Source organism: Perca flavescens, chromosome 18, assembly GCF_004354835.1.
Source record: "Perca flavescens isolate YP-PL-M2 chromosome 18, PFLA_1.0, whole genome shotgun sequence".
NCBI classification, from domain to species: domain Eukaryota; kingdom Metazoa; phylum Chordata; class Actinopteri; order Perciformes; family Percidae; genus Perca; species Perca flavescens.
The window spans coordinates 18592439-18605086 of NC_041348.1; the positions used below are offsets into that span (position 1 = coordinate 18592439).

The window sequence follows — 12648 nt, forward strand, 5'->3', positions numbered from 1 at the left end:
ATAAAGCGAGACGTATCTGTATGTATGTGTGTGTGTGTGTGTGTGTGTGCGCGTGCGTGCGTGCGTGCGTGCGTGCGTGCGTGCGTGCGTGTGTCGGTGTTTGGGGGCGTGGTTGGTGGGAAGGTAACCTGCACGTCACACGCAAACGCCACATGCTGAACGCTTTACAGCACTTTCCTGGATTACGAGCGGATAGCTGAAAGGAACATCGCGACTGTTGTGTGGAATAAGGTTGGCAAAAAAAAAAGGTGCTACGCTTTTCAGCGTCTATTATTTCGCTAAGAGGAAACTTACTTAAAAGGCCACCTGCCAACAATATATAGTATTAAATTGCTGTGAGCTGTAGCCTACATTCACCACTTCTAAACAGGGGCAGAACATAATGTAATCTCGGAGATTATTTCTTCACAGCGCTGTGCAATGCAAGAAAACCTCAGAGCTGAACCGGGCAGACACGGCACTTTTCATCAGACTCCCCTTGGGTCGGGCTAGTTAAGTCTACTGCTAATTTACAACACTAATAACATTACCGTGGCCAAAATACCCCCGTCAATCAAATCCCCTACTACACAGTTAACCATCAAGCCACTAAACCTGTATGGAAATTAACACCTCTGCTTGGTTAACGATCATACGACACGACCTCTCTCTCTCTCTCTCTCTCTCTCTCTCTCTCTCTCTCTCTCTCTCTCTCTCTCTCTCTCTCTCTCTCTCTCTCTCTCTCTCTCTCTCTCTCTAATCAGTAGCAGGCTATACAGTGGAGTTGCATATTAAGTGGTTTGGGTTCCTTCTGTAAGTCATTTTTGGGTACAATTTGGTTTTGAAGAATTCTACAAAAAGGCCAAGCAATCAGCCCATTCCAAACAAGCACATTTCGAACGGGCACTGCACTAGTGTTTTGTTTGGGGTAAGTAATCATACATACAAGAGAGGTTTGGACGTTTGAATTGGAGTGATGACGCCGCTGGAGGGGTCCTTAACTCTGCCAACAAGAGAGTAAGTTATTAATATTGGCCATTAACTGCTGCTGAAGCTCTGTGAGTGGATCAAGCTCCTACAGGATATAGCAACACAAAGACCGACATGTTCACAATCAATTTTCAAATCAAAAGAGAGCGGGGAAGGAAATACAGTGTTTAACTACATCAAATGTGGGGAGGGGGTAGAGTGAGAAAATTAGATATTGAAGAGGATGGTAAGGAAGAAACGGCAAGACACCAAAACCAAAGGTCAGAAAGTAGAAGTAAATAAAAACAAGATGAATTTGTGAGTAAAAAAGAGAAGATAGCTGCAAGGATTTCTGCAAAAAAATCAATGAAATATTTCTCTGTTGCTGCAGCCACAGCGTTAACCATTCCCTCTGATCTCTCCATCCTTTCAAACAGTGACATATGCAGCAAAAGTGTGCAGCAGAAAAACAACCTGAAATACGCTCAGTGACCTTAAGACTATTGATCCTGCCCATCTCAAAGCCTTTTCCTTTTTTCTTCAGCTTCCACAAAACCTTCATCTATCCGAACCACCCCTTCGCCACTTTTCTGTTGAGCTCCAAAAAGAAATCCTTGTCCAAATGAAAAAGAAAAGTAATGGAATACCGCTTAGTACCACCAACTGATCCATAACAGGAAAAAACTGAGATAAAACCAAACTAACTAACTAACAAACCAAACAGAGGGGATGGGATTGTAACTGTATGTGTGTGTGCTTGTGAATCGGACACAAGGTGAAATAGTATTTACAAATGATTCCTCACACTTGCATCTGCGTGGGGCAACAGATGAGCATGATTCACTTTTTCAGTCAGGTAAGTTGGAAATCGGAACTACAACTTCCTGCGGAGCACCTAATTACTTTTTTTGCAATTGCTATGCAAAACCATAAAAACGCATTATTAGAGGTTTCCGAGGGGACATAAAACTGAGGTTATGTGTTGTCTTCTATCCCACCTGATCACAGAGGGTGGCTTGATCTCTCCCAGTGGGTGCATGAGAGGTGGAGGCGGTGGAGGATCGTGGGGGCGCGAATACATTCTGTCCCCGGTACGGTTCAGCAACTCGTTCATCTGGGTGTAGGGCAGCGCCGCCAACGAGAAGGGCCCGTCCATTTGTTCCATGTACAAGGGAGCCCTGAGCAGAGAGATATGTTGTCCTTAACTCACATTTTGTTTGGTTCCCCTTTGAATTTCCCTCGCTGATTTGTGTTTTTATTTAGTGCCTTTTGTCATATTCAAATTGTATTCTCATCACCATTTCTTTTTTCTGTCAGAACTTGAAGTAGTCAGCTAAACACAACACTTGTGGTGAGTAGGAACTTAATTATTGTTACCCCCATGGTTCCCTAACAATCCCGATCTACTGTCTACTCTACATGTCAATAAGTGGTGAGCACATCCACCAAAGAAGACTTTCTCTCATTACCTTTCTAGATTCATTTGCGTAACGTTTAGAGGCTTTGAGGAGGAATAATATCACTTATTTCACGAGAAAAAAGTAAAAATAATTTTTTTGCGTAGCAGAGCTTCTCCTTTTTCTTATCCTGTAAATCATCTTACAGGATGAAGATGATTTACCCCCAGGTTGCAAACTATTATAATCGATTGGGTGTCAATGTTCCAAGCCATTACAGAGGTGGTATAAAGGTTAATGTAGTGCATGCAGGGTACAACAGTCTACTTACTCCTAATCAAAAAAATTGTTAAAGTAAATAATAAAAAAATTATCTTTTCATCTTTTCATGATCAATGCTGTATTTATGAAGCAGAGTTCAAGATCGGATGTAATTAAGAAACAAGCTTGTTGAAGTTATTTTTTTGAGGATAAATGAGATCAACATTTACATTTTGAACAATTAGAGATGACATGCTGTTTCTCAGTGAGTGTGTGGACCCAGCATCTGATGTAGAAATTTAAAATGAAATGAAATACACAAAGTAGCATCATATAAGGCTGTATCACGCTCCACTTTGGCTCAGATCAAGGCAAACAAATCTATTCTTCTACAACGGATTAAGTTACTCAAGTTACTTACAATTACAGTTCATCTGCTTCTTTCTGTATCAGTTTTGTAGCACCAGTTTTATATATTTTTTATTTTTGAGCAAAAATGTAAACGTGCCTCAGCTTCAAAACCAATTTGAACGATGCTTCCTAAGTACTGCTGGGCTGCTCTCATGGTCCAGGCGAGTCTGTACATCACAGACCCGGTGGCTATTTGCTCATAACATTAAGGAGCATTTATTTACAACCATCTATATGTGCTGACACTGCCGTTTACTTCCTCATCAATACTTGGAGAAAAGACATCATGTCAGCTATTCATGGCACTGACAAATCAAAGAAAACCACTAATTTGCATAAAATCTTTTCTGACTGGCAGCGAAGTTATTGAATATGAGTGGCATTGGAGCTTTGAGGCACAATAAACGCGATTACAACTGTGATGAACCTTAAACGTAGCTGTTGTAGCTGAAGTGTACATTGCAAGAACTCATTCTCTGTGGAGTGGGCCCAATTTATTATATCCTGCTGACAAAGAAGTATCCAATCAGTATTTTTGAAGCTCATTGATATTTTAAACTAGAAGTCACACGTTTTGTATATCCACAGTTACCAGCTTGTTAGTCCCATCATTCGACACTTGCTGGTAACTCCTAACAGGCGATGTAGCACTGACTTTCATAGATGAAGAAATTATAATTTTATGCCCAAAAGGTAGATCTACAGGTTGATCTCTGAGAATTTTGGTCTAGTTACAACCAATTTTCCAACTCTGAGATGTGTGAAGCCACCTTTACATACCTGTTGTCGTGGTAACCTGCAGATCCGTTGGGCTCTCTGTGTTTGTCGTCAGGTATGTCTTGGGCGAGCTCTGCGCCCAGGGCCAGTTTCTGCCACTCCTTCTTACGATCGTGAGGCGCCCGCGGTATCTTCTCCGGCTCTGGAAGACGGTCTATCGCCTTCATCTTCGGTAAGCAGGGTGATTGGTGGGGGTCAGAATGGGATGATGGTGATGATGGTGTGGGAAGAAAAGGGTTAGAGGGAAGAGGCAGGTGAGGAGATGTGGGAGAATCAAATGGAGGACAAATCCTCAAGCGATGGTTTGTGGATGGAGAAAAAGAAAAGGAGAAAAGAGGGAGAGAGAAAAGATAACAGATTAGCGGTTATCTTTGGTCTATGGTAAATACATGTTATTTGTGACAAACAGTGACTGCCTGTCACACACTATAACAACAGGCACAGGTGACAGATTAAAAGTAAAAAGAGAAACCTGAGTAAAAGAAGCATATTATGACAGTCCACACACACACACATTTTAAACATAGATCTATGTTGCCCCCCCTCTGGATTTACACTATTTTCTGATGCTAAATGCTGCTACACCCTCATTTTTTAACTGTACACATGTGCCACATAAATATACATATACCAAGACCTCCCTCTTAAACAATTCCCCTTCATTTTACACTTCTATTCCTCTTAATCTATGGGCGATGAAGACTTTTCAAATAGGGAGTGTACTGAATTAGCTCTCTGAAGACACAAATCGTTTAAAGAAATACTGTCATACAAGCTTGGGAACAGGGAGTGCTCACTGACTGACTTGGACCAAATCAAAGTATATATTACTGAAGCATGTAACTGAGAAAGTAGTAATGGAGTGACACTTTGAAAATGTTTTTACATATTTACTCAGGTCTTTCAACAAACAGCACTCCCTGCCACCCAGACTTCAGCATGACTGACTCAACACACACACGGTTGTAAAGAAACTGAGCAGCGAGCTGCTGTAGCGGGAATCGCACACATAGTTTTGAATTTTAAATCACTGTATTTTCACATACCTGCCCTGGAAGGTCTAAGTACCTATAGACCTGATCATACATGCGGGGGTCCTGCAACTATAAGAACAAAAACAAAAACCACAAGAGAAGCACCGGGGGTGAGGGGAGGGGGTTTAAAAAAAATCAACACAGCACAGGATTGAGCACAACACCGCTGCACACAGTCAACAGGGACAAAAACAGAGCGGGCAGTGACAGAAGGTGGGACAAAAGGGAAAGAGGGGAAAAGAAAAGTGCTGTTAAACAGAAAATGACAACACATGGCACAGCTCGGGGGACGTCACAATACACACACACACACACACACACACACACACACACACACACACACACACACAATACTGAGGTAGAAAGAGAGAGATATCACTGGAATGGGAGGATAAACTACAAAGGTGTGTTTTAACATGTGGGAAAAAAACTTTGAAACCTACAACAGCTCAACTGAACAATGACATGCAAAACAAACACACGCACGCTCAAGTCAACTCAAAATAACACATAACAGGTTAAAGCACAACAACACAGCAACTAAATACTGATGTGAATAAATCAGTTTAGTAATCCTGAGCCACTGGAAAATAATATGCAATCATGACACACAATTCAATTAAAACACATTTTCTAAAATATTTGTAAGTGTTATTCTATATCTCAGTTATTGTCAACAAATCCCATGAAAAGACAAAAACCAGCAATGTGTGAGCAATTCTTTCGGACTTCCCTAGTCTGCCTGCGGCACTCCGCCTCAGGCCCTCTGGTTTTTATACTAAAGATATATAAATCTCAAAAACAGGTCACAAATTTATGCTTTCATTTTTAAAAAGGGCTAAATACTTTTTCCACAACAGCTGGGCACTGTAGATTTCAGCAAACAGAAGTAGTGCCTTTGTTGGGGGAATATGTTTAGGTATATGTGGGATTATTTTGAAATAAACTACAGAGCCCATGTTCACTGTAATGAAGGAGCATATACATTGTGTCTCTACAATGGAGCTCTATGGCACAGCGGAATAAGATACATCATGCTTTGGGTACACAGACACTACTTGTCAGTAGAATCAATATATTGTTGGTTTTAGTCTTTTCATGGGATTTGTTGACAATAATAAAAATACAGAATATTGCCATATTTATCCTTTAAGTGTAGGTCATTATAAAATCAGCTATTAAGCAAGCTATAGTACAGTTCACATTCTACAAACTGCCGTAAAGGCCAACTGGGAATCTTTTATATGTTTGTGTAAAACAAACATATAAAAGATTCCCAGTTGGCTTTCTAACTTCTGAGGAATCAAACAATAATTGAAATCCTATTTCTAATAGCAGAAACACAATACAGGTTGTCTGTATGCATTTTTTTGCCCAGGAAATGTATTAAGGCAAGTTTAAAAAAAAAAAAAAAAAAAGGGCTCTGATACATAATTCCTGGGACTCTGCATTAAAACCAATCAATTTATTTTATGTCATTTAGAACCTGCAGGGTGGTGTACCCTGCTTATGTATGTGTGAGTGTGTCTTGAAATGAAACATGCTGGCTGATTCAACACAACGTGGGTTGTGGATAGCATCTCCTCTGCTTTGATAAATGTTGATTTTGCCCATCCACTGCTGTGGCCAGGCCCTGAGAGCGGGTGTGGGAATAAATCCTAATGGTAATGCACATTGATTAGGTTCTGATTCATCATGGCACACACACACACACACACACACACACACACACACACACACACACACACACACACACACACACACACACACACACACACACACACACACACACACACACACACACACACACACACACACACACACACACACACACACACACACACACACACACACACTACTCTGCTCCAGCACATTTATATATCTGCACTGACAAACATTTATTCCAAACATCAAACAGCAATGCACCCTGACAACACTGTCTGCTGAGGCAGAAGGAGTTGCATTAGAAGGTCAAATACTTTAATTTATCGTCCTCTGCCATTTTCCAAACTGTGCCGAGCCTCAGAAATTCTGCAATTTCTGGAAGATTAGTTTTACTGGAATTACTGGAATTGTTGGGTCTTTGTATATTATAGAGTGTGGTCTAGACCTACTCTATCTGTAAAGTGTCTTGAGATAACTCCTGTTATGATTTGATACTATAAATAAAATTGAATTTTTAGTATGACTAACCTCTTATTTCTTGAAAGGTTTGCAGTTACCGTGTCTTGTCGCATTACAGAGCACATTTCCACACAAAAAATAAGTGAACATACTGCAATATTACTTTATAGACTATTATTATGGGGTTTTGGTTTTATTGATGTTACAATGAGGAGTGGCAGGAAGCAGAGCTGGTAGACAGATAAAATGGCAAGGAAACGCATAACACATAATGCAACCAGACAACCATCTGTCCAACAGAGAGCATCACAGAGTGACGGGTTTAATGCAGGAACGTGAATGTGACAACAAACACACAGTAAACAAGGGAGGGAGGGAGGGTACTCTGCGTTTGTAGATAAGAGAAAATGAGAAACAGTGCATCTCTGCGTGTGCATGCACGGGTTTGTCACAGCAGTTATAAATGTGGCTAATTTCAGAGGGCTGCATGGCTCCGCTAGGTCGTCATCCTTCATCTGAATGGACTGCCACCGGCAGAGAAAGTGTTGCTGTGTAAGCACTGCAAGTGTGTATGAGTGTGTGTAATGTTATAGATTTATGTTATGTGCAGAACGTGTTCTGTCTGTGCACATATACTGGCTCGTATGTGCATCTTTTGGTGTGTACCTGTGTGTGTCTATGCGTGTTTGTGTGAATGTTCAACGTGACAGAGTCAGCAGAATTTAGGCTATGTAACTGGGTAAATAACCCCCACAGGGAGGCCTGCAGAGGCACATGGCAACTGGACCACCATGCTGCTGACAATAACACAAACCCCTCACACAATACACACATTTCTGCTGCTGCTATTGGATTTGGGTTGTACAGTAATTATCTGAGGCTACTGATTTTACTGATGAATGTAATAAAATAATCATTGTACAAAAAACTGCAAATATGCATCTGCAGCTATTATGATTTTATATTTGTAACAAAGAGGAAGTTAGTTTGACCACTGACCCATACCAGCAGGGCAAACAAGTCATCTAAAGAGTGCTCCCATTCCAAAGAAATGTGCAGTTAATTTCACGATCACCTAGCGTATGACCGAGTTGTCTTGCTGTTAGTGAAGTGTCTACTCCATGGCTGTGTCCCAAATTCCTTATTTCACCGTATCTACAGTACCTACTTCATAGATACTAATGTTAAACTGGCATGCAGACAGGTGTTTATTTGGAATTTTAAAAATGATCTACCATTTTATTTCAGGTTTGGCTAAAACGATACGTACATAAATGAATGAATGAATGAATGAATGAATGAATGAATTTTTAAATAATTAAACAAACAAGACATTGTTTTATTTTCTAGCCATAAACAGTAATGCAATTCAAAGCAACTGAGCTTTGCTTATTTTTATATTTTTTTAAAACTTAAATGATGGTTGATTCCATGGACTTACAGTTTGCAAAGTGGGTTGGCCACTACTGTCTGCATGTATGGCACTCTCTGGTGCCAACCAGATTACCTTCAATTGGAATTGCATGTACGGTAATGCAGCGTTCAAATTAGGTCCAACAATGTCCCCTTTTTGGAGGATTACTGATAAGACTCCGTGTCTCCTATTACTAGAGTAGAACTGGGATGCAGTCCGGGCAGGTAAATACTGGAGGCTTGTTAGTTGTTAGGGTGGAGGTGGGGAGCTCTCTTGTCCACAGCAAACCAAAGGGAGAGTGGATAGAGGAGGGAGAGAGAGGGAGGGCTGCAGGCTACCGCGCGGGGAGCAGATGCTGGCGGAGGGGGGAGAAGGGAGAAGCTCTTACCTCTGGGGGAGTGAGGAAGGGAGGAGGGGTTTCAAAGAGGACTCTTATAAGGCCATTGGGACACACAAGATAAGGCATTTCCAGCTGCACAGAGTTAGACCAGGATTCAGAAAAGAGAATGTGAAGCAAAAGTTAAGAGTAGACAGAGGAAGAGGGATCCTAAAGCAGTATTTTTACAACTTCTTATTTTTTTACCACGACACAATTCGGTGGCACCAACACGGCACGCATGTTCAGCTGTCTTCATGTGGCTACATTATCACATACTTCAAGTGTTAGTTGTTTTAATTAAAATGTATGGTACTAAGCTTGAGCTGGTAAAAGCATACTGAGTTTTAGTCTTTCTCTAATTATTCTTTTAATGTAAGTCAGTCTTTTAGTAGAAATGGGAGCAATACTGCATTTATACATTGTTATAAAGCGCATCCCACCATTTTCTCCTTGAAGATTGCTACTAGCGGACACATTCCTCACGTCAGACTTTTGTCCTTGTGAGATCGAAGCACATCTTTGTCAATAAAAGGTTCTACTTACAAGCAAAGAACAATGTGTAGCATCAGCTCCTCTAATCATGTACCCTAGTGTAGACTTTTCTGATGCACCTTTTTGAAACTTCCATACAAGCGTGCAGAAGGACATCTTGCATGACTCGGGTGAGTATACACATTTATTTTCTGAGTGGTCGTTATCAAATAATTATGTAAACAGAAATTCTGGTTTTTGTAATTGTCTGGTTTATACTTAACATCAGATATTGACATTGCAAATTGAACACCTTGTAGTCATTTGATACTTTGACTTCCGAATTTAAATTGGGGTCAGTCACCTGTGAAAATGTGGGGGGAAAAATATGTGGCTCGTCAATTAATCAAGCTATCTCATTAACGTTCAATAATGGACGCCCACTGGTTTTAATGAGGACTGGCAGCAGTTTTTTTGGACAAGAACACATCCAGAATATATACTACTTCTGGACGAAAATAGAAAGAAAAAACGCTTCATTTTAATGTCAATATATTCCATAATGATTATAAGGCGTTTCCAGCTGCCTGCGAGTGCTATAATAAGACAGGAGTAGGAGAGACAGAGCCAGAGGGGCTTCTCCACAGGGGATCCAGTCGCTAGAGACAAACCTCGATGTAGTTTGGACTCAAACACTGATCTCAAAAAGAGGCAGCAATAGTTTCTTCTCTTTTCTCCTGAGTCCCTGGGACTTTCCTCTCACTCTCTCTGTCTCAGCACATAGTCGACTCTACTTCTAATCCACTGAGGGTGAGGCTAACACAGGAGCTAATGAGATTAAGACACTGTAGGCCTATTTCCCTTCTCTCTGGCCTGTGCTTTCCATTTATCACTGGCTGCTAATCTTTGTGTGCCTGTGTGTAGCGTAGTAATGTGGTTTTAGACCAACTATTATTAGTGATGTGACTCAGTAAGAAAATGGCTGATGACTGAATAAGATAAAGTAGAGGATAAAGCATTTTAATCATCATAACAGAGATCTATTTTCTGTGATGTATGATACAATCCAGAGCACTGACACTTGAGGGAAGGTTGCTTTGGAACAGGAACAATTTTAAGTGAAGAAAAGAGGTGTTCCACATCTATACACTTGTACTGTTAAAACTGTACGATCTATCACAGAGGCCCTCGTTGACACTTCGTTCATTGAGTCATTCGATCTGGTCCTTAGACACTCTGGGCTAAAATATTTGATTTGTTGTCTTTTCTCACAAGTGTAAGAAGAAACTTTGACCTGAACCCATGAACTCTTTCCCATACACCAGAGAAAATCAATTACTTTTGCTCCTTGCTGGAAGGCCTCCAAACCTCAAGGGCCGCTGTATCAAGATTTAAAGAGTTAGCTACACAATGCTAGAGTTTGCTTAAAACACAATCATGATCTAAATGTATCAAACATGTCAAAAACTCTTTTACATTAGAAATCATAAATGCCATGTATGTTCATCTACATTGTTTTGTTTATTTTTTTTATTTTTCTATTGTTCCTTTTTAAAACTTTTTTAAATGTGTTCTAGGACCTGAGAGATGACGGGGGGTTGGAGAAGATTTGTAACTTACTGCCATTCATTATGTCCAACATGCAGTATATATAAATCACAAATTGTGAACGTTTAAAAATCCTTGATAACAAGGCTTGGTAAGAACTCCAGATTATTGTTTAGATTAGAGCCTGACCGATATCAGCGGGCCATTATTAGGCATTTTCCAAACTATCGGTATCGGCATTTATAATAGCCGATAAATAAAATAAAAACGGATGAAACACCCTTCAACCATGTTCTGAGTGTTGGCGTTGCATAATTGACCACAAGAGGGCATTCTACAACATCCCAGTTGGCAACACTCGTGTTTAACCCTTTAAGTTTCATATCTTAAGTTTGTATTTTTACAGGATACATTTTATTTATCAGAACTTTAATATATTTTGATGTTCCTCTGTTCTGTTGTGACAATAACCGTCGCATAAATAACTACAAATAACTAATGTTCTATATAATAATCTGTTTACGTTTTGTTACGCGTTTCTGGATTTAAAAAAAATATATATATGGGCCGATATATCGGAATATTGGATTTTTAAATCACCAAATATTTGTATCAATACCGGCCTTTAAAATCCTTTATCGGTTGGGCTCTAGTTTAGATGCCAATTTCATTGTTGCGCCCTGCCGTAGCTAATAATATAAAATTGCAAGAAAAAAAGTAAGATGAGCTGGAGAGAAAGAGTTAGAGTGGAGACAGATGGAGGAGAGGGAATGTGAGGCAGAGCTGGAACATTGTCTGTCCCGGAACAAAATATGTTGGCAGCCAATCTCAGATAGTGTCATGCTGACTGACAGGTGGCACAGTCCGTCAGGTCCTCGACACTGCAGCTGCATGGTGGATCATAGTGGATTTAGATCTGTTTAAGCATTTGTCTGTGCATTTCCATGCCTATGTGTGAGTTAACAATGGTAAAACTGGCATTATAAATTTAGAAGCAAAAATGATTTAATGATATCTGTAATCATCTGGTGAAATGATAAGGTGGAGTACAAAGACTCCACATACACACACACACACACACACACACACACACACACACACACACACACACACACACACACACACACACACACACACTATTTGCCCTGATCCTCATTCAGACCATTAACCGCCACAATGGTAATGCAAACCAACAGATATGTGTGCATAATTCCTTTAATCCATCCTGCTCTCCCTGTGAATGTCCTCTAGGCCTTACCATGAGGTCTGTCTAACTGCCAGTGTGGTGAAGAGGGGAAATGAACATGGCTTTACAAGCTGAGCCCACCCGGGGCTTTAATTAGAATGAAATCATTGGAATGAGCTACAAGCGGTCATATCAACCTTACCCCTCTGAAGCAAATAAGGTCTGTCTGCTGTTGCAAATGAGCTTTCACTTAAAAAACATCCATGCATGTTTTATTACACTATCCTAAAGGTGATGAATGCTAAACCAGAAAACTGCAAATAAATATCCTTCATTTTACCAACTAATTATTGGCTAAACTGGCCTTGTGTCCTCTCTGCGCCCACTGCCACAATCATTAAAAACCTTATAACCAACAACTATATATCCTCTTCATTCACACAATCTCTCAGTGGAAAATAACTCTCTTTATTCCTCATTGGAATTACTGTAATAAGCTGTGATTGACTGTGAGGAGGCAAAATATGGAGCATGCCCTGCTTCCCGAGCAGGGAAATGCAAGCTGGTGCTGATTAGAGCTCCTGGTGCTGAGAGTAGGAAACCCCTCTATTTTGAGTAAAGGGGGGTAGGGGTTGTCACAGCTCTGCATTTGATTTGGGAGAGGGGCTTTCTATGGATGTGCAAGAGCCCCTAAATTA

The 12648-nt window shown here is 40.4% G+C and overlaps 1 protein-coding gene across 3 annotated transcripts in view; it reads right to left on the reverse strand.

Moving 5' to 3' along the window:
• wasf1 (WASP family member 1) overlaps nucleotides 1-12648 on the reverse strand; it is a 68204-nt gene that overhangs the window by 2996 nt on the left and 52560 nt on the right. For 2 of the 3 annotated variants that reach the window (XM_028604820.1, XM_028604821.1), the window contains 4 exons: nucleotides 8755-8838; nucleotides 4841-4897; nucleotides 3798-3961; nucleotides 1947-2126 (listed from right to left, as the gene is read on the reverse strand). In XM_028604820.1, coding sequence (XP_028460621.1) covers nucleotides 1947-2126; nucleotides 3798-3961; nucleotides 4841-4897; nucleotides 8755-8838 — 485 coding nt within the window. The remainder of the gene's footprint in view (nucleotides 1-1946; nucleotides 2127-3797; nucleotides 3962-4840; nucleotides 4898-8754; nucleotides 8839-12648) is intronic. The other variant, XM_028604822.1, reaches the window with a different exon arrangement.